At 43.5% G+C, this 22242-nt stretch overlaps 1 protein-coding gene across 6 annotated transcripts in view; it reads left to right on the forward strand.

Moving 5' to 3' along the window:
• Window positions 1-22242, forward strand: part of Chd2 (chromodomain helicase DNA binding protein 2) — a 113009-nt gene that overhangs the window by 67647 nt on the left and 23120 nt on the right. For all 6 annotated transcript variants that reach the window (XM_052160676.1, XM_052160684.1, XM_052160703.1 and 3 more), the window contains 11 exons: window positions 400-496; window positions 1516-1608; window positions 3932-4102; window positions 5027-5202; window positions 8996-9037; window positions 9606-9745; window positions 16815-16953; window positions 17088-17238; window positions 18268-18390; window positions 19675-19803; window positions 20962-21102. In XM_052160676.1, coding sequence (XP_052016636.1) covers window positions 400-496; window positions 1516-1608; window positions 3932-4102; window positions 5027-5202; window positions 8996-9037; window positions 9606-9745; window positions 16815-16953; window positions 17088-17238; window positions 18268-18390; window positions 19675-19803; window positions 20962-21102 — 1402 coding nt within the window. The remainder of the gene's footprint in view (window positions 1-399; window positions 497-1515; window positions 1609-3931; window positions 4103-5026; window positions 5203-8995; window positions 9038-9605; window positions 9746-16814; window positions 16954-17087; window positions 17239-18267; window positions 18391-19674; window positions 19804-20961; window positions 21103-22242) is intronic.

The following is a 22242-nucleotide window of genomic DNA, read 5'->3' on the forward strand; positions in this document are numbered from 1 at the left end:
TGTATTCCATGTGTGTGCCTGGTTCCTGCAGATGTCACAGAAGGCCATCAGAACTTGTCACTTGAGTTACAGGTGACTGTGAGTCACCATGTGCATGCTAGGAGCCAACCCAGGTCTTCTGGAAGAGCAGCAAAGGCTCTTGCCCACTGAGCCATACATACTTTTTAGTCCTTCTTAAAGTTTTTCACATTTTTATTTACTTGTGAGGGAGTTGAGGGGTGCACTGTGCCTCTGTCTGAGTGTGGAGGTAGAAGACAACTTGTTTTCTCCTTCCCCGATGTGGGCTTGGGGATTGAGTGCAAGCAGCCGTCTCAGGGTTGGTGGTAAGATGCTTCACCTACTGAACTATCCCTCCTCCAACCACTTACACGAGATCACAACTCTATTGTATTCCTACAGCTCAAATCCTTTTAATAAAGAGGAGCTGACAGCTATTTTGAAATTTGGAGCAGAGGATCTCTTCAAAGAAATGGAAGGAGAGGAGTCAGAGCCTCAGGTAACTCGCTTGGAGCGTGGGAGTTTACTTTTGTAAGCACTGATTCCCACCGTGGGAGTTTACTTTTTTAAGCACTGATTCCCACCATGGGAGTCAGTATGAAGGTTCTTAAAATTAAAAACAGAGCTGCCATATGATCCAGTTATAGCATCCCAGAACGATACCCTGAGGAGCCACAGTGAGGTGTCCAGAGATGCTTGCACAGCCAAGCTCACTGTAGCACTCATCACGCTCCCAGTTACGTAATCCGCCGGGCTGTCCATTGATAGGTGCATAGCTAACAAAACTCCTGTGTCTATACATACTAGAAAATATGTCATTTGTAGGAAAATTGGTGAATCTGGAAGTTATCAAGCGAAATGAGGCAGATTCAGAAAACCAAGTATTTTATATATTTGTATGTAAACATATATGTATATGTGTGTGTGTGTATATATATATATATATACATATATATGTGTGTGTGTGTGTGTGTATATATGAGACATGAAATTCAAAGGAGGAGTATTTTGGAAGAGGGAAGAATAGGCCAGCATGAGCAAAAGCGGATAATTAATAATGAACATTTTCCAAATATTATATATGTAAGAAAATATAGTTGTATAACTCATCACTTTTATAGTAAAGATGACTATTAGGAAAATATTTTTTTTAAGGTTATTTTATGAGCATCTAAGTTTTTTAGGAAAGATACATTGTTAGAGATTCTTATAAAGAAAGCAATTATTTGAAGGGATATGGCTTTTTTTAAAACAAATTTTTCTTGCTAAGCTCAAAGCTTTTACAACACTAAAGAGGAACAGATAAAACCTTGAAGGACTCTGTATCTCCCCATATTTTTCTTTCATAGAATTCCCTGACGACTATAAATGAATACCAGTAGGAAGTGTAAGGTTTGAAAGATGTGACTGCGGCTGTAGTTTAGAGTTGCAGGGAAGCAGCCTGTGTGCACCTAACGTTTGTAGTACATACTGAAACTGATGCTTTCCCACTATATCTGTGTTACTTTTGTTCTTCAGGAAATGGATATAGATGAAATTTTGCGTTTAGCTGAAACAAGAGAGAATGAAGTGTCAACTAGTGCAACAGATGAGCTGCTATCACAGTTTAAGGTATGAAGACCTCATGGGAGGGAATAGTCAGAGCTGACTTACTAACTCGCAGCTCCCTTTGTCGAGTCACTGTGTTTGTATGAGGCTTGCTCTTCCCCCCTTACCTGAATTAAGTTGCTCTCAGTGTCACTCTGAGTGTGGATGTTAGGACTGTTGTCTTTAGTAACGGTAAGCATTGAAGTGAACCATCCTTCCTGGAGTCTCGGGCAGAGGGAAGGACCCTGATGAAGACAGAGTCTGTTGCCAGCAGGATAAGCAAAAGGCCAGAAGTATGGAAGGACACGAGCCATTCATGGCTTCAGACGCCAGCAGAAGTCAAAGGCATGGGGATTGCAGGCTAGACTTGGGAGACTCCCCCACCTCCTCCAGACATTCTCTAGACCAGGCTGGCCTTGAACTCATAGATATGCCTGCTTGCCTCTGCTTTTGCCTCCATTAAAGGTGTATGCCACCAGCACCTGGTTTAAATTTTTGTTTCTGAGGGATATTCTGTTAGACATTTCTCTGTTCCCTATCTTTCTTGCTTACTCTCTTTTCTTTTTCTCCTATTCCTCCCCTCCCAAGGGGGCGATAAAGAGATTGTTAGTGGTGTCTGGTAAAACATAAAGAAGGAATTTCTTACTGTAGTGCAGTGGAGGGAGAATATGAGAATTAAGTCTGTGACTTGAGTTCTGCTGAGAGGCAGAAAGCCTCGGGACAGCTGTGGGCTGGAGTGCATGTGGGAAGGACTTGGTAGGGAGTGTCCAGCAGTCACGGGCAAACTGGGTGTACCTGAAAGGGAGGCTGGAATTAAGGTAGGAATTAAGGATGAGAGAAAAATGGAGCCAAGACAAAAGTTCTGATCAAGGCTCGAAGTTTATTCTCCAGTTCTGCTTTCTGTAGGTAAAGACCCATCCTTAGTTTCAGCTGGGTTCTTGTTTCCAAACCAGCTTCAGCAGGCTGTCCTGTTTATGCAGGAGTACTGTGGATGTGGAAACTGGAGACTCCACCCCAGGTGGGCTAGGCCACTGTGGTAAATAAACAAAGTTGGATGAGCCCGCTCAGGCTGGGGGAAGGGTACAGCATGATACAAAGCTAGATGGTTTCTTTGCTGTGGAGCCACTGACCATGTGACTTGGCCCAGCCAGTACCTACTGTTGGAGAACCTGGGTCACTTGGCAATCCTAGGGTGGGAGATTGGTGTGGAGGCTGGGGGATCATCAGAGTAGCAAATGTTTCCAAAATGCAGGGGAGAGTGCTGATTCTCTGCAGGTTAAAGATGCAAGAGAAAGTTGAAGATTACTATGGTGTTGGGCACAGTCAGCTGCTTAGTGTTGAGGGAGAAGACCTGATTCTACCAGGTTGTCCTCTGACCTTTACAACATGTGCAGTGATGTGCATGTGTAAAAAAATAAACAAGTTCATATAAAACCCCAGACTTAAACTATTGTAAACAGTATAACTAGTTTGCACAAAAATAATAGACAGACCGATGAGATGGTTAGTTTATAAAAGTCTCAGAAATTATGCCTCTTTTTTTCTTGAAATTTAAAAAGTCTGATTGTAAACATCAAAATATCCTTACAGAAAGTTGAAGAGTTAGTTTTGACTACAAGTCATAAAGTTTTGATTTGATTTTGTCTTAGCTCAGACACCTCCGGTGTTTGTAGTGAATAAACAATATGTCGTCTAGATTAAAATGGGCTTTTGAGCACATACTTTCTTTGACTGGCTAGACTTTTTTTTTGGACTTTTTTAAATTTTTTTTTCTGAGGCAGGGTTTCTCTGTGTAGCCCTGGCTGTCTGGAACTCACACTGTAGACCAGGCTGACCTCAAACTCAGAAATCCGCCTGCCTCTGCCTCCTAGAGTGCTGGGATTACAGGCGTGCGCCACCACCGCCCGGCTACTGGTTGTACTTTTAATAAAGGTGAATAAGGTGACAGGGTGACGGGATGACGGAGGACTGGCTGCTGGTCATCATAGATGGATGTGAGATCGTCATGGCTGACTACTGTGTGCCAGACACTTCATACAGTCTAAGCAAATTAAATTACCCAGTCAGTGTGTGCAAGAGAAAAATACGTATTCCAGTAAACGTAACAGTTTTTAATCTTTCTGCATCTATTTCCCTGATTTTTAGTAAAATTTTTGATGAACTGATAGCTTTGGCAGGTTGATTTTGGGGGAATAAAAGGTGAGAATAGTAAAAAAATTATTTTGATTATATAATATTATGAGTCCTATTAGAGTGTTCTAAATTAAAACCCCTCATTTAGCTGATACCTGGCAGATGGTGTTTGGAGGTGGAGAAGCGTCAGGCGGGGTTGTCCTTTGTCTTTCAGGTTGCCAACTTTGCAACGATGGAAGATGAGGAGGAGCTAGAAGAGCGTCCTCACAAGGACTGGGATGAAATCATTCCCGAAGAGCAAAGGAAAAAAGTGGAGGAGGAAGAGCGGCAGAAGGAGCTGGAAGAAATTTACATGCTGCCCCGGATTCGCAGTTCTACTAAAAAGGTGAAGGGAGAGCGAAGTTCACTTTCTGCCTGTCCTGTGTGCTGCAAGTGTAGACTAGTCAGGGCGAGGCCTGCACAGGAGGGAGAGAGAGGCCCTGCACAGGAGGGGGGGGGGGGGGGAGCAGGCAGAGGCCTGCACAGGCCCGCTGGGCAGACACGAAGAGCTCATAAGCACACCCTTGGGCCGTTTTACTTGGTCTTTGCTGATTGGCTTTTTGGGAAATGACTGGAAAAGTTCTGAGTTTACAGAAGTTTTTATTTTGACTTTGAGGTTAAGATTGCTGACAGTCCTGCTAGACAGTTTGGTTCATATTGCTGCTTTCCTCATCTTTCCAATTCTTTTTGTCCTTAAATGTTCACAGTACTGGGTCTAACTAGTGAAAGATTGCGTGAGTGATATAGGGCATCCACACAGGCTGCACAGCTTACTGGGTCTTTCACCAGCACCAGGCAAGACAGTGTTGCTATTGAAATGAGAAAACAATTTTTTTGGAGTTACTAGGCTTGCCTGCTACTCTGGTAAATCAGCATAACCCCATGTTCAGCTGCTACTGCATGCTATACAGTTCTGAGTACATTATTTCCTGATGCATTTGATGCTTGTGATGCCCTGTCTTAAAGAGGCTGTCACCTTATTTCACAAAAGGAAAAAAAAGACAAAGAAGTCATTAGGCTTCCTAGGAATTTCTGTTTTATGCTGGGTGTCTTATATATTACAGTATAAAATTTAAAGTCAGTACACTTAATCATTGCAAGGTCACTGAAAGTATGACAGTTTTTTCTCCCTATTACCCGGCATCTGACATTTTAAGGAAACCAACTTGTCACATATGATGGGAGTCTGAGCACTAACACATAGGCTGGGCCGATCTACGTCCCAGCCTTGACACTTGCTAAAGTGCAGCTTGTCCTTACTCTTTCTCAGGCTCAGACAAATGACAGTGATTCTGACACTGAGTCTAAGAGGCAGGCCCAGAGGTCTTCTGCTTCCGAGAGTGAGACGGACGATTCTGACGATGATAAGAAGCCGAAGCGCAGAGGGCGCCCCCGAAGTGTGCGCAAAGACCTTGTGGAGGGCTTCACTGATGCCGAGATTAGGAGGTTGGTGGCGTGGGAGGATGTGTTCTAAGCCTGGGTCAGTGGGTGCCCTACATGTATGACAGAGAAGGAAGAAAGGAGCTATGCGAGGAAGGCCAGGAAGCCAAGGTGTCTGCAGGCTTCCCGGAGTTCCTGCAGCTTTTCCAGACTCGGTCTTGCCCACTTTTTGTCAGGGTTTTATTTCCTGCTCTTGCTTGGGTTGGGTAAGGTAGGTTTCCTGTGGCCCAAGCTGGCCCAGGCTCCTGTGCAGCTGAGTGGCTGTTGGTGGTCCCTACCCTCGTGCCTTCCTTACAGTGCCTAGCTCACAGGCTCTTTTACATCTTTTTATTTCCCTGCTGTTTTCAAGAGTAAGTTTACCAAAGAGAGACTTACCTGTAGCACACATACTTGTCTTTATACTAATGTCCATGTAGAATTGGCTCTGCAGGTGGTGGCCCCTTGCTGCAGTGGTCCTCGTGGTCCTCATGAACATCAGTGCTGAGGCAGGCCGTGGTGGTTTGCTTATGTTCCTGTTCTAGTAGAACACATCAGATGTCATTTGGCAGCTGGCCTTTCTTACCTAAATACATTCGTGGAATGGCAAAGATGGTGGCATTGTACATCTTTTTATTTTGGTCTGTGTCTTTAAATCTAACTCATGTAGGCAGCTTGTAGTTAGATTGGTTTTTTTGAAGTTTCCTCTGACAACCTTTTGCTTTGCCTTAATCCATCCCATGCACAGCGATGGTCTGTGACTGGGCTATTGTTGCTCCTTTATTTCTCCTTCAGTGACTTGTGTTCAGTAGGCAGGTTCAGTGATCCATTTGAACTGCCTTGTTTCCATTGCTATCTTTTGTTTCTTCACTTATTTCTTGGTGGTTTTTATGGAAACTTCAAGGAACATGTGTTTGCCTAACAGTTTAATGTCAGTGGTTTATGAAAATTTCGGGTGCAGTTTCTTTCCTTCTTCCGGTCTCCTTTATGCTCCTGTCACACGTTCTTCACAGGGAGGAAGCCCAGCCTCATGGTGTTAGGGCTCTTCTCTGTGTCACTTAACATGAACTTGATGGAAGAGTCCAACCAGAGGTCCTTGATACTGTCTTTAGAGTTGATGATTTAGTGGTCTCGTATGTACGTCTTTCTTTGTGTGGATTGAGCTACTGTGTAATGCCCTAGATAACCTGCCTATGGGTTCTCATTTAGAGTTTCCTTTTGGGGGTGTGTCTACTAATGAGAAATTCTTTATTTTTCTATCTCTGGTCATCTTATTTTTTTTTCTGTTTCTGTTTTCAAATTTATTGATTCTTTTTCTCCTGTTCATCTACTTCTTAAAGTTTTCTATTTGTTCCTTTTTTTTTTTACACTCTTGGAATCCTCTCCAAGGCTGCATGTGTGCTGGGCAAGCGCTCGACCGTTGGACTGTGGTCCCAGTCTCTAGTTTATACTCCTGCTGATCGTCTCGTTAGGTGACGTTTCTTTCGTCTCATTAGGTGACGTTTCTTTAGGTATTGCTAGCTTTAGTCCATGTGCATGCTTACAGTAGCAGATTGTTGTCTCATAAGTCCAGGTTCCAAACTTGTTAAAGTACAGTTTTTTTGATAGCCTGTGTCCTCCTTCTGTGTGCAGTGTATTTGCCATCCCAGGGGCCTTAATTTCCTTTTCGTTTGAAAACCAGATGTTTTAAGTAATGTACGTACTATGGTAGCTCTAGACCTCATCTTTTCCCCTCGTCTTTCAGTGCTATTCACTGACCGTCCCTCAACTGTTTTGTAAAGTTTGTTGTCATGTCCTTTGAAGTCTCTGCTCCATTAGCAGAGTGATTAGCAAATGATGGGCAGAGATCCAACCTAGCAAGTGTGTTAACCTCTTTGATTGCTATAGTAGAGATCTTGTGTTAGTGCTCTGTGAGTCTGTTCTCAACTGTTCCCTGACCTTGAGAATCTGCACATGCAGAACTGAAGTTAGGACCTTGTCAGAGTTTCCCTTTGCATGTGTGCCAACCGCAAATGTGTGGTCTTCTTGACCCTAAGAGTATTTTAGAGCCTTTCACCGTGTTCTGGCAGCATCTTAGTCCCAGGCTTTTTGTTTTTTTGACCAATGCCTTATTATCTCCAAGTGATGTGCTCCAGGCCACTGGTGTAGTAAACCTTTGCAGCTATTACCTTTGCACCTGCACAAAGAGTTCTAATTCTCTCTCTGTCTCTCTGTCTCTGTCTCTCTGTCTCTGTCTCTCTCTCTCTCTCTCTCTCTCTCTCACACACACACACACACACACACACACACACACGCACGCACGCACCAGGAGATGGCCCAGCGGTTAAGAGCACTGGCTGTTCTGGGAGAAGTCCCACATTTGATTCACATCATCCACATAACAGCTTACAGACTTCTATAACTCTAGTTCCAGGGCATCTGACTGCCTATTCTGGCCTCCCTGGTCACCAAGAACAGAGACACAGACATGTGAGGCCAAAACACCTATACACGTGATGATGATGTTCAACATCAATAACAATAATAATTAATGAAAAAATGAAAAAGACAAACCTGGCAGTAGTACGTTTAGAGATGCATAGTTATGCATTCCTTCTCTCTGGAGATGGTTCTTCTGCATCGCCTTAGATCTGCCTTTGCAGGCAGCTGCTGTGCATGGGGGTGGGGGTAGTGCGGGGCACAGTTGGTGATGGTTTCTCCAGGTTATTGTGGCTCTAGAGAGAAGGTGTTGAAAGTAAAGCAAGTTGCACTACAGAGAGCTCTTCGCCCTTGCTGAGACTCAGCCATTTTCTTGAAGAAATGCTTCAGATGGGCTGCAGACTGTTATAATTTCTAAGTCTTTCTTGGAGTTGATTTTTGCCAGTTTTTGTTGATGGTTTTGTTATTTTTGTGCCACTGAATATCATTATTGCACTGAAAAGTGCTGGGGATTTAACTCAAGACCTGGTACATGCTAGGCAAGAGCTATGTCTTATCTTCCTTGTTAATTTTAAATCTCAAGGCTTAGTATTTCAGACATAAAATATTTCATTTTATATTAAGGAGAAATGTAGGGTTGAGAGAGAACCCTCAGGTTCACTTTCATATTTATTTAGCCCATTGCTAAGGTTTGTATTCAAAGTCTTTATTTCATACTGTTATTTAGCTATTATCATCTTTAGTCCTGTTGCCACATCTTAGCTCATTGTTTCTTAGTGTCCTTCCTTACATGGTTACGTAATCAGTCTGTCATAGTAACTTGGCATAGTACCATAACAGAGATGATGCGCTTGCTGTGGTAGGATGATTCAGTGAATTGCATGGAGAGACTGGAATCGGCCATTGGAAGCAAGGATGGGCAGTGCTAATAGGTTCCTAAATGTATGTGTGTTCAATTATGTGTGTGCGTGCATTTTATATATAAAGTTCTGCTTAATTTTAAAAAGTATTTGTCAGAGCCATAGAAATCTTAGAGATATCATTAATCATAAAATAATGAAAAATGCTGTGATACAGCTCAGCATAGAATTAGTGGCCTGAAATGACCGACTAATGATGTTAGAGTTTCGTCATGGTTGAGCTGTTGTGCCCTGTCTCCTTGTGGTCGCAGTTTCTAGGACCTGACCTGTCACTGAGAATACACTTGGCATCTGCTGTGAGTAGAGCTTGAGAGTGTGTTAGGTTCACCCACTCAGAACACTTGGCAGTCACTGACTGCTCACACAGATCACAGAGCGTGCCAGTCTTGTGACAGTTTGTGGCTCCTACTTCATGACAGGATATTGTAGGATTTGCACAGCTAATATTTGTGGGTTTTAATTAATTTTGTTGATCATATTCTTAGGTTCATCAAGGCTTATAAGAAGTTTGGTCTTCCTCTTGAAAGGTAAGACCAATAATAGATTCTATCCTCTTTTTACTTATAGTAGCAGGCTTTCTTTCTTTTTTCTTTTTCTTTCTTTCTTTCTTTTTTTTTTTTTTTTGCATCTAGATGCAAAATTCTCATCTCAGCCGAAGTTAGTATAAAACCCACTGGATGAGGCGAAGTGGGTCTGTGGTCTTTTTAGACAACCTGACTTTTATATAGTGGATTTATATGCTTGGTGTGATGTATTGTAGTGGATAGTATAGGAGAAAAGAAAATGAGCAGAAAGAGGCAAACTAGTGTGTGCAGTCTTCCAGCACTTCACATGCCACAGGTTGCAGAGTGCTCATTTGTAAAGTAAATGCAGGACCTGACTCTTCTGATGTTCATAGCTAATGTTTTATGGGCTATCCCAAGGCAAGTTTTGGTGATGGAAAATGGGTGTACTTTAGTTATTAGACAAGGTTCTTGTTGGCCTTGGGCTGACCTTTACAGCAAGTATCTTTCAAGAGCAAGCACTTAAGAAATCTAGTGACATTCATGCAATCTTCAGAAAAGAGGGCCCAGTGTCTTCATCTTCTTTTCTCAGGCTGGAATGCATAGCACGTGATGCCGAGCTAGTCGATAAGTCTGTGGCAGACTTGAAGCGCTTGGGGGAGCTGATTCATAATAGCTGTGTGTCGGCAATGCAGGAGTATGAGGAACAGCTGAAGGAGAATGCCAGCGAAGGTAAGTCAGCAAGTGCAGGGCGGGAGGACAGCTCCCAGATCTCACACGCGCACACGCGCACACGCACACACAATATCAGTGTTGGACAAGTATGGGCAAAAAATGTAAACATTTTGGTTGTACTGACCAAATGCTTTAGTCCCTATAGTCTGTCCCAGTGTCAACACTGCTTAAAACCCAAAGTCATCTCTTTTAAGACTCAATGCCATTTGTTAACTGTAATCCTGTATAAATTGAAAAAGCAAGTTATGCATTTCTAGTATACAACGGAACAGTCCTGTGTCCTTGAATGACTTCAGGGACTGGCTGACCGGGGTCTCCAGGTTATGAAGAAAGCTGGGATCAGGTGAACTGAGCTCCCTGATGGAGGAGTCAGAGCAGTGGGCTCTCAGAGTGTGTTCATAACGTACAGCTGAACAGTGAGGCAGGGGCATTACATACAAACAAGGGATCACTGTTCATGGTATGCAGGTGGATCAGTGAGGTAAGGTTAGCTCACCTCTGTAGGGGAGCAGTGTTCCAACCATAAGTATCCAGGGGGCGGGAGGGGGGGGGAACTGTGGTGGATGGTTTCTGTACGCAGTATCAGTATTCCCACTCAGACTTTGCCATTGCTCTGAACATCACCCGGGGAAGGTTTGCAGCTCCTCTAAGGTTGAGGCTTTGGAGACTTTGACATGACTGACCATGTCAACAGCACACATTTCCTAAGAACTTCTTTCACTCAGGGTGTCTTGTCTGCTCCCCACAGAACAGAATATACATTACCATTGCAAAAGGTAGGAAAGGAGACAAAGGAAATACTGGACCAAAGCAAGACCCAAATCCACCAGGGTAAACACCAAATCTCAGGGGTTTCTTGACTCTATCAATCAATGGTTCTGCTCCTCCAGCTTTGCTGTCTGTCACATCCATCCATCCATCCATCCATCCTCTATCTATCTGTCTGTCTATCTATCTATCTATCTATCTATCTATCTATCTATCTATCTATCTATCTGCCTACCTTTTCTGCTGGTTCCGTTCCCTGTGTGTGCTTTCATAGGCATATGTCTCATGGCTTGGCATCTCCTCATCATTTTTGAGTCTCCATTATAATCCAAGATTCATCTTCACAGCTTCACACAGTGGCTTCTCACAGCCTGGAAGAGATTTCTGTGCCACAGGCTGCTGACTTGAGTGGCTATCTGAAGTCATGGAGGAGGAGTCTGTATACTTTCACTCCTGCATCTGTCATGCCTCTAAAGCCAGAAGGAGGACACTGCTGCATTTGCATCGTTTGCATAGAATATGCCTTCCTCTGCCTGAGTTTTGGTTTGCAGCTGCTTTTTAGGAGCAGAAAACCTCTTAGGCCTTTTCTTTTTGCAATTGGAAGCTTAGCTGGGTAGGTCTTGCCCTAAGACTCCTTCACTTTGTTCTAGTGCAGAGCAGGCCTCTGCCTTAGTGGCCCTTCTCCCTAACAATTGCAGCCTTTGTTAACACATGCCTTGGCTGGAACACTATGTTTTCTGGAGACCCCTTTCTCTCCAAATAGTTCATTTTGTATTTTTCTGCCCACTTGCTCTTTTTCATTTTAGACCTGAATAAATGTCAATTATAGCTATGCCTCAGCCTCAACATTATTCAGGCTTGAAATTTCCCCCACCAAAGAAATTAGTTCATTATTTGATGTATAGACCAGATTGGTTTCACATCCAAATGTATATACCTGTCTGCCTCTGCCTTCCAGTGCTAGGATTAAAGGCCTGTGCCACTCCTGCTCATTACCCTATAATCTACCCGTAGGCAAGTTCTTAAGACAAGAGCAGAAGACAGCCTGATTCTTACTAAAATATCACACGAATGGGCCTATAGTCCGGCTCCTAATACTGTCCCCTCTGAAATGTTTTGAGCTTGGCCTCCATCGTCCGTCCACGTTGCTTGCAGCACTGTGTCTTCTGGGCTCATACTAGAGTGGCAAACTAATTCCTGTGTGTGGTGTTCAGTTGTTTCGATGTCTTCCACATTCCTCTGAAAGCCAACATGGTCTGGTTCTTAACAGCAGCAGTGCACGCACTGTCCAGGTTTGCTCCTCAGTCACATGATGACACACTGACCAACTCATGTTGGGAGGATTGAGTTTGTTATAGTTTATAATTTAGAGTTCATTATCAGGACTCAGACAAGCCACCGAGGCAGGAGCAGAGGCAGGAGCAGAGGCAGGAGCCGTAAAGGTTCCTTTCCTTTCGCTTCCTTCCCGTGCTCCTTCAGCCCACTTTCTTATCTTACCTAGGACCAGCCTGCTCAGGGCTGCCACCATCCAAAATGAATTGAACCCTCACACATCAATCATTAATCAAGAAAATGCCCAGCCAGGCAGTGGCAGCACACACATTTAATCCCAGTACTCTGGAGGAAGCAGGTGGATCTCTGAGTTTGAGGCTAACCTCGTCTACAGAGTGAGTTCCAGGACAGCCAGGGCTACACAGTGAAACCCTGTCTCGGGAAAAAAAAAGTTCAAATAACAGCAACCACAACCAAAAACAAAAAAAAAGGAAAAGAGAAGTTTCCCAGAGACAGGCCTACAGACCAGTCTGATGCAGATAACTCCTCATTTGAAAATTCTCTCTTCCCAGATGACTCTAGCATATTATCATTGAAAATATTAACCAGCACCCCCTTTGGAAGAAAAGAAAAACAGTGTTTTATAAGCAGGGCACTGAAGTGGTCCTCAGAAAGGCAGGTGTCCTCACAGGTTCCCAGGCCTTGTCAGTCCAGGTCACTTACCCCTTCCTTTTCCTCCTCTTTGTTCTGCTCCATAGCACCACCCACTGACCTGCTGACAGCGGTCCCGGGGAGGGCACGGTCAGGGAGCTGTCTGGAAGTGCCATTCTACTTTCCCTTAGTTACTACCCTCGGGTAGTTATGTGCCCTCACAGTGACCAGAGGGTTTGGATGATTAGTCATTCCATACATTACAGTGTTTGTCTAGTCTGGTTTATGGTATTAGCTGTTCTTTTTTGTTTTTTTGAGTTTGGTTTTTTTTCGAGACAGGGTTTCTCTGTGTAGCCCTGACTGTCATGGTACTCACTCTGTAGACCAGGCTTCCCAGAGTGCTGGGATTACAGGCTTGCACCACCACTGCTCAACTGTGTTAGTAAAAAGTGTTTACTCTGAGTTTCACTTTTAAGGATATTTTTGAAATCAGTAAAATTTAAAAATATTTCAGTTATAGTGGAACTGTTGTAGTTTATTTATGTAACGGAAATGTGATAGTTTGAATGATTTGAACATTCAGCTTTTAAGTTCACAAGTTCACAAGTTCACTTTTTGTGTTGTGTCCCCCCCCCCTTTTTAAGGAGTTTTATTGTATTTTATTTTTTTTTAATGTATGTGAGTACACTGTCGCTGTCTTCAGACACACCAGAAGAGTCTATCAGATACCATTACAGATGGTTGCAAGCCACTCTATGGTTTCTGGGAATTGAACTCAGGACCTCTGGAAGAGCAGTCAGTGCTCTTAACCACTGAGCCATCTCTCTAGCTCCTCCTTTTATTGTATTTTTAAGGCAGGGTCTCCTGTAATCCAGGCTACCATGAATTCACTTTGTAGCTAAGATTAACCCTAACTCTAATTTACTGGTAGGAGTGTATCATTATACCTGGTTTTACTAGTACAGGAGATCTGACTCAGGGTTTTAAGCACAGTCCCAGCTGAGAAATTAAAAGTAATTATTTAAAAAAAAAAAAACCAAACAAACAGATATCCTGTTTCTTATTTTTAGATGTTTTATTTTTATTTGTTGATAAGTTCATGTGCGTATATAATGTGCAGCATCGTGGTTGTCCCCCCACCCCCGCCCGACTCTTTTGACCATGTACATCCAACATTGCTTTGTGACTCAGCGATTAGGGGTTGGGGCTCTTTAGTATACCAGCAGCTTTATCAATGGCTGCACCACTGAAGAGAATAGCTTCTCCCAACAACCATTAGCTGCCAACTGCTCCTTCAGGATGGTGGAATGGGGTCGGCTAAGCTACTTTTCTGTCTATGATGGAATATTGAAGGGTCCTATCTTATGCAGGTGGACCACAGCTGTTTCAGTCTGGAAGACCATTTACAGCACTCTTAATGTTCTTCTCAGCGGCCCCTTATCCCCAGGGGTCCACCATGGATACGGAATAACGATCTCCTGTTCAGAGCCGAACGCTCAGCACTCACTCAGTTTCAGCACTGGGACCAGTTAGGAGTCTCTGCTCACACAAACACAGTCTGCTTGGGCCAAAGCTTAGTAGCACTGATGTGTGGGTAAAACGTAAATGCTTGGAAAGCAGTTGGACTCTGTCTAGCAAAACAATAGAAGTAGAGTGTCCACTGGCTTTGACTGTCCAGCCGTGGGCTGTTGAGCAGGGTTATGAGACAACAGCATGGATACCCCCTCGAGGAGGTGTCTGGTGCAAGCACAAGTATCTGCGCGATCCCTATAAAACTCAGCTTCCTGTGTACTAGTATTGGGTGTTGTCACTTACAAACACAAGTCTACGGGATTGTGCGCAGTGTTCTGTGTTGTTGTTGCTGCTCCATTGTGGAGGTTTCCTCCCTTATGACAACAACGCATGGCCTTTTTTCCTCATCTTTGTTCTGGCTAACTGCTTCTTGGCTCTGACTGACCTCCCTAAGCTTCTCTTACCTACGTACTGTGTGCGCCAGGCACAGTTTGAGGCCGGGCTGACATTTCAGGGTAAGATGGTTGATTCTATTGTTTAAAATGTTAACATAATTTTGTACCTATTTTCCCTACCTTGTACACATACATTTCTAAATATCAGTCTTAGTCGTGTGTGTGTGTGTGTGTGTGTGTGTGTGTGTGTGTGTGTTTTGTGTGTGTGTTTTAAGACAGGATCACTCTATGGCCTTGGTGGCTTTGAACGTACAGGGATCATCTGCCTCTGCATGCTGAGCACTGAGTTAAAGGTGCGCACAGTCATGCCTGGCCTTCAGTAGTAACCTTACCACTCACAAGACTTCCGCGCGTCTCTTTGTGTTTGTAATTCATGTGGCAAACAGTTCTCTTTTTCCATGTGTGATTGTGTCATCAACTGAATTCACTTTTCTTTTTGTATATTTTTACTTTTAGGGATCACCTTTCTCATTTTGATTGAACTGTCCACCTGCCTATCTGCCTCTTTTCTTTTCTTTTTTGTTTTGTTTTTTATTTTTTGGTTTTTTTGAGACAGGGTTCCTCTATATAGCCCTGGCTGTCCTGGAACTCACTCTGTAGACCAGGCTGTCCTCGAACTCAGAAATCTGCCTGCCTCTGCCTCCCAAGTGCTGGGATTAAAGGCATGCGCTCACCTCCCTGTTTTCTTTTCCCACCTTTCTTGGCTGGGTCTTGCGACATAGCACTGGGCTTGTCTGGTTTTCACTGTCACTCAAGGTGACGTCAGAATACTGTTCGGCAGTCCTCCTGTTCAGCCCCTCCAGTGCTCCATTGCAACAATCCCATCCATGACTTAGTGCTGTCATTTTCTCAGAGATAAAAATATTTACACTGAAATGCTTCAAAGTCAGAAGTGTAGCAGCAGTATCATGATGTGGAATAGGGTCGTTCTCACTGTGTCTATCCGTGTGTGCAGCCTCACCGTAGGCCACCGTCCTGGTAAAGTGTGAATTTAGTTTAGTGTTTGGTTAAAAAAAAAAGTAATAGAATTTAGTGGATGTTGTCTTCTGCACAGCATACCGTGTAGAGGTGGTCTTTACACTTCATCTTCTCTGTCTCTCCATTCTAAGTGAGTCGTCAGTCTTTTGCCGTCATCAGTGAAGTTACAAGAAATTAATGTACCTCCTAAATACTCTACTTTGTGTTGTGCCAGAGTAGCTTTAAGGTGGATTTCTAGAATTGAGATTGTAAATTTTAGAAGTGGGGCCTGAGGTGAATATGGGAGTTTACTTTGGTGTGGCCAGGTTTCCTGTGCGGGTCTGGTTCTACCAGCAGACGTTTGGTCATGCCTATAGCCACGGCTCCCATCCAAACACATTGGCTTCTTAGCACTTTGTTACTTGATTGTGAAATAGGTTTTCTCTATGTAGACCAAGCTGTTCTGGAACTCACTATGTAGACCAGGCTGCCCTGGATCTCACAGAGGCCCACCTTCTGCATGCCAAGTGCTATGATTAAAGACCTACACCACCATACCTGATAGATGTTTTGATTTTTGATAGCTTGGCAGGGGAGAAAGAGGAACTCATTTTTTCTTTGAGTAAATACATTTGCATCTTTTTAAAATATTTATTTATTTATTATATGTAAGTACACTGTAGCTGTCTTCAGACATACCAGAAGAGGGCATCAGATCTCATTATGGATGGTTTTGAGCCACCAAGTGGTTGCTGGGATTGAACTCAGGACCTTCGGAAGAGCAGTCAGTGGCTCTTAACCATTGAGCCATCTCTCCAGCCCCCCATTTGCATCTTTTAAGATGGATGTTTATGTGTTGTTTATAAACTGTCGATATTCATGTTCTTTCTCATCTTTCTACTAAGAACCATCTTTGTTCTCACAAAATAAAGTGGTGTCTTGATTACCTTATAGTTGTCAGCTTAGGCTCTAGCCAGAGTGGTTTTATTTCCACTTGCAGATTAGTTATGATTTCCAGTATAGTTTAGAGTGACCTTCTCAGGCTCCCTGTGATGGTCAGTCCATATTATTTCAGTGCATTAGCTGTTAACATGCGCTCATACTTCTGCAGAAGTGACTGAAGGTAAACATGAGTCATCTCAAGCACTGATTTTTAGTTTTTCTAAAATGCAGCATGAATGTGCCTTTAGAATCTTCAGTTAACTTTCCTAGGATTACAGTAAAGAAGGATAAACAAGAAAATTATGGGTACAAATACCAAATGCATATTTCAAAACTATATGTAAAATATTGTTTAAATTTTATTTTTGTAAACATGAGTTGAAAACATTTTCTCTTATAAATTATGTTTTTGACCTAATAATACTCTGGAGTTTGTAGAGAGAGACTATGCCGGAGTTCGACAGTAAACAGCTTTTTCTCTTAAGGAGTATGAAATCTGTAACCTTTAGGAAAAGGACCAGGCAAGAGAAGAGGCCCGACAATCAAGATCTCTGGGGTTCAGGTTAATGTGAAGTCCATCATCCAACACGAAGAGGAGTTTGAGATGCTGCATAAATCTATCCCTGTGGACCCTGAGGAAAAAAAAAAGTGAGTGTCTTTACCATGCACCTGCATGGCTGGCTGGACATAGACCGAGGTTAGAGCCGCGTGTGTTTGGGTAGCACTTGTTTAACTACTGCAAAGGCCCCTCTTCTCAGGCCTTTGTGTTTGAACCCCTGTAGATACTGCTTAACCTGCCGAGTCAAAGCAGCACATTTTGACGTCGAGTGGGGCGTGGAGGACGACTCTCGTCTCTTGCTTGGAATCTATGAACACGGCTATGGAAATTGGGAGCTGATTAAGACTGACCCAGAGCTAAAGCTAACTGACAAAGTGAGTGAGTGCAGTGCTGGAGCGCTCTAGGTCTGCGGTGTAATATTTTTGTATTGGCGACTTATCTTTCACCGTTTTCAAGAGAGGGTTTCTTTATTCTCGGAAAGTTACCATCTTTAGTGAACTATGGTGTGTCTCATAGATGATGACAAAAGGAAAGATGATAACCAGGTGAATTATAGGAGAAATCTTAAAATTCTGATACTTCTCACAGGCCAAATTTCATTGCAGCAGATACCAGGGTCAGTTTATTAGGACTGAAAGCATTCCTAGGCCTGACTTTTGTTGGCCTATCATTAATGTAATTTTTTTTTCAGTTCTGTACACAGAGAACAAGTGTCACCTTGGTATTTTTGTAATGAAATTGAACTTCATTGTTATTCTCCCACAAAATTGAGCCTCCCACCCTATCTATTACAAGTAACAAAGGCAGCTGACTGGATGCACTCCATGTTGTGGTCCTAGCAGGGTTTTGTCCTGGCACATTAAACACTGCTCATCCCATCTTGGTTTAGGAGGGTGACAGCACCCTGTAGCAGCACTGAGACCAATTCGAGTCTGGCCAGAGAGGTCCAGCTGTGGTAGACGGATCAGACCATGTCCTGGCCTAGCTCAGTGCTCTCCGGCAATGCTCTAAGAAGCATTTTCAATCTAAAACGAAGCTTTAACCTAGCTCCAGGGATTCCCTGCTCCTGGAAGGAGGAAATCCACGACGGCTGGGATGCTCTAGCAGATGAAGCCACAAGCCCCTCCTACCTGAGTTGTTCTACCCTGTTAACAGCACAGGTAGGAGCCAGTGGGAGAGCTGGATTTCTCCATCCCATTTTGTAAAACAAGAATGGCTCATGAGGGATTTTCAGTGACTGGGAGCCACGGACATGAGAATAGGATCTGAGGCTTTAATCTGTGTTTCGGGAGGTTGGGAGGGAAAGAAAGGACTATGCTGAATTCTTTGTTGTCTCTGTTTGCCCGGATTCACTAACCAGGTTGTGGGTGGTGGTGGGTGCTTCTCTTCCTTTCCTGTTGAAGATTCTGCCGGTGGAGACAGATAAAAAGCCTCAGGGGAAGCAGCTGCAGACCCGAGTGGACTACTTGCTTAAGCTGCTCAGGAAGGGTCTGGAGAAGAAGGGCACCGTGGCCAGCGGGGAAGAGGTGAGCGAGGGCACGCAGTCCCTTCTGGGCACTGCAGAGCATCCTGCCCTCTCTTGGGTAGGCACACATTTGGGGTTTCATAGGACAGGTTGCTTGCTAAGAACAAAATGTTCATTTAGTAATTGAACTCAATACCTTGGCACCAGAATATTCCTCATCTTTTTGGACTGGCAGTGGTCAGACTTGCCCTTCCTTTTTCCTATTCTGTGCCCTCAGTTGGGGACATAGTTCTCCTGTTTAGGTATCTGAATGGGCTGCTGTGGTAATGGATTCCAGGAGCAAGACAGTTGGATTCCAAACTTAATTCCAGAAATTGGATTCCAGTTTTGATTACACTTGCTCGCTGAAAAACCCCAAGCTGCTAATGAATTCATTGGAAGTTTCTCTTCTTTACCTCCCCAGGGTAAGGAGTGAGAAAAGATAAACCTAAGCTGTGACCAGCTTGACTGACCAGCCTTGTGTGGGCACGCTGCTCCTTGTGTGGGCACGCTGCTCCTTGTGTGGGCACGCTCCTTGGCTCCTTGTTATGGTGCTCCTTGGCTATGTTCTGTGTGCATGTGTGCATAATAAGTAAAACTTACAGGAAAGTCATCCCTACACAATGGTATTTCAAGTCTGTGGTATCACTGTGTAGACAGTATGCTGGGAATGTAATACATGATGTATTAAGTTCCGGAGACAAGCTAGGTCAGACTTAGAACTTGATTGGATGATCAACAATATTTTAAGCTTTTTCTTAGTTTTAGATACATAATTTTCAGGTGTTAATTTTGTTATTTTTAATGTTAATTACATTTTTATACTTGAAATAGTTTAACCTTTTCTAGGATTTTTACCTTTAGAGTGAATTCCAAAAATGAAATCAATAGTTTCAAGAAATTTAAAGTGGTGTATTAAAGAGGCTAGGAGGTTTGTTTTATTCAGTTTTTCTTTTCTTTGCTTTTTCTTTTTTTTTTTAAAGATTTATTTATTATTATATCTAAGTACACTGTAGCTTTCTTCAAACACACCAGAAGAGGGTGTCAGATCTCATTATGGATGGTTGTGAGCCACCATGTGGTTGCTGGGATTTGAACACCGGACCTCTGAAAGAGCAGTTGGTGCTCTTAACCGCTGAGCCATCTCTCCAGCCCCCAGTTTTTACTTTCTTTGCTTGTCCTTTTGTGTTCCTGAGGTACCTTGTTTGGATTATGTGGTTGTTACTACATCAGCTGGCGAGAACTTTCTTGGTCCTGCTAATGGGTTGGGGCTGATTTGTAGTTTTGTCGTATTTTTATTTCCTAGGCCAAACTAAAGAAGCGGAAGCCTCGAGTAAAGAAGGAGAACAAAGCGCCCAGGCTGAAGGATGAGCACGGGCTGGCCCTGGCGTCTCCTAGACACTCTGACAATCCATCTGAAGAGGGGGAGGTGAAGGTACGGCCCAGGGGAAGCCATGGGATGTGTCTGTTAGAGACAGAGTAGTAAACAATAACATTGTTTATCTTTACCTAATCTGTAGAGGAATATACTATGTCTTAGTCACTGCATTACTGTGAAGAGACACCATGGTCAAGCCCACCCTTACAAAAGAAAGCATTTAATTGGGGCGTTGCTTATAGTTTCAAAGGCTTGGCCAAGACCATGGCAGCAGGTCATAGGCATGGTGCTGGAGCAGTAGCTGAGCTTCCTGACCCTCGACCAGAGGGTGGGAGGAGGAAAGAGAGAAAGAGGCCTGGAAAGAGAGAGCAGGCCTGGGAGGAAGGGCTTTTGAAACTTCAGAGCCCACGCCCTGCGGCACCCTTGTCCCAGTAAGATCACACTTCCTAATCTTTCTGTTCCTATCAGAGATTCCACTCTCTGGTGACTTAAGCATTCAGATATGTGAACCTGTGTGGGCCATTATGATTCAAACCACCACAGTAGTTGCTCGTCTTAAGTAAGCAATTACAAATTCCAACATAGCTGAATCATGATAAATGGCAGTTGGTAATCCTTTTTGTTTTAGAGAATGAAAGAGATCGATAGAAATTGGTTGACAGGGGACTTAAGACTTACATTATAATGCTGTTCAGTTAATCTGAGGCCTCTAGAGGCTGGCTTTAGCCATTGGCTTGCCAGCTTATAATCCAGTTTATAAGGCAGAAAGTGGAAGTGCCTTGTTACTCAGTGACAACTCTGATTTCCCTCTATTGTTCTGAGTGTAATATCTAATGATGCTTCCAGATGCCCCAGTGGCTATAGGGACCAACATAGATCTGAATGCAAGTTCATGAACTCAGGAACTGATAGCCTCAACAGTACTAGCTGGCACATAGTAGGGCAGGTGTAGTGTTTCTTTGGCCTTTGGTCTAACTCAGGCCCTCATGCACTCTGTACAAGTGTTCTTTCCATCTGGTGAGTGCTTTGAGAGTTGGCTCAGAGAGTGTAACAGTGTCTGCCTGTACAAGTCTAGTGGACTGGAGTTCTGCCAGAGAGAGCCTGTAGGCTCTGGGAATGACTGAAGTCACTGCTGAGCCCCTGAGCCAGTGCTGTTTCCTTTAGAAACAGACTAGGAAGCCAAGACTGAGAAATGTGCGGTTTTCTGCTTCCTAGGATGATGGTCTAGAAAAAAGTCCAACGAAAAAAAAGCAGAAGAAGAAAGAGAACAAGGAGAACAAAGAGAAACCTGTGAGTTCTCGGAAGGACAGGGAAGGAGACAAAGAGAGGAAGAAGTCCAAGGACAAGAAAGAGAAGGTACTCAGCAGACAAGAGCCTTTGAAATTTTGTTTAGCTATCACATAACATGAGGTATCAGCCCTGGGAGAACTGTCTTTGAGTATATCCAGGAAGGAAGGCTGGGCTGCGGAAGGGGTGCCTGCACCCTTCTTACTGGAAAGGCAGCTAGGCAGTCTTGAGCTGTTGTAATGTAGAAGACCTTTATTTGGTCTGTCATTGCACAATTGGGCCAAAGTGTTTGAGATGAGATGGGACAAGTGAGAGAGGTTCTTAGACTGTGTCAGAAGAAAGCAGTCTGCACATACTGCAGACCTGAGGAGTTTAGGACTCAAACCAGATACCACATATTAGCAGCAGACCCTGGAATACTCTTGGCTAAAAGCCTTCATGTTGGGAGTTTCATGAAGTTCATTCCAAACCATAGAATTGATATGGTTTCACCACTTACTAGGTGGGTATGAAGAGAGTTGTTTGTAGTCAGCCCTTAACCATTGCTTCAAGCAAACCACAGCTATAGCTCTGCCATTTATTGACATCTTAATATTTTTTTAAAATTTTAATTAAGTTTTATGTGTATGGGTGTTTTGCTTGCATATGTTTGTATACTACATGTGTGCCTGGTCCCCAAAGAAGCCAGAAGAGGGATTGAGTCCTCTGGAACTGAAGTTCCTGGTGGCTGTGAGCTACCACGAGGGTCCTGGGACTAGAACTCTGGTCCTTAAGAAGAGTGGCCGGAGTTCATAGTCCATGAGTCACCTTTCTCGACATCTTCACTTCTTGAAGTTACTTTTATAAGTTTCCCCTTGGAATATGACTATAAATATAAAAATGCTGCTCAGCTCAGACCATTGGGTCACCTCTTCTATCCACACTGGAGCATATTACAAACTACTTTACCAGTGAAGAACAGGTGTTAAAGTAATTTTTAATAGATAATTTAGCTGTAGTGTAGTGGAAGCTATTTAGGTCTCATACTAAAATGACTTTCTAGTTTTTCATGTTAGAAACTAGTGCTGTGGTTAAAAGCATTTGCTGCTCTTGCACAGAACATGGTTTCAGTTCCCAGCCCCCATGTGGCAGCTTAAACCCATCTGTAGTAACTTCAATTCTCGGGATCTAATGTGCTCTTGTCACCTCTGTGGACACGGCACACATGTG

The sequence above is a fragment of the Apodemus sylvaticus genome, chromosome 1 (genome assembly GCF_947179515.1).
Source record: "Apodemus sylvaticus chromosome 1, mApoSyl1.1, whole genome shotgun sequence".
Taxonomy (NCBI): domain Eukaryota; kingdom Metazoa; phylum Chordata; class Mammalia; order Rodentia; family Muridae; genus Apodemus; species Apodemus sylvaticus.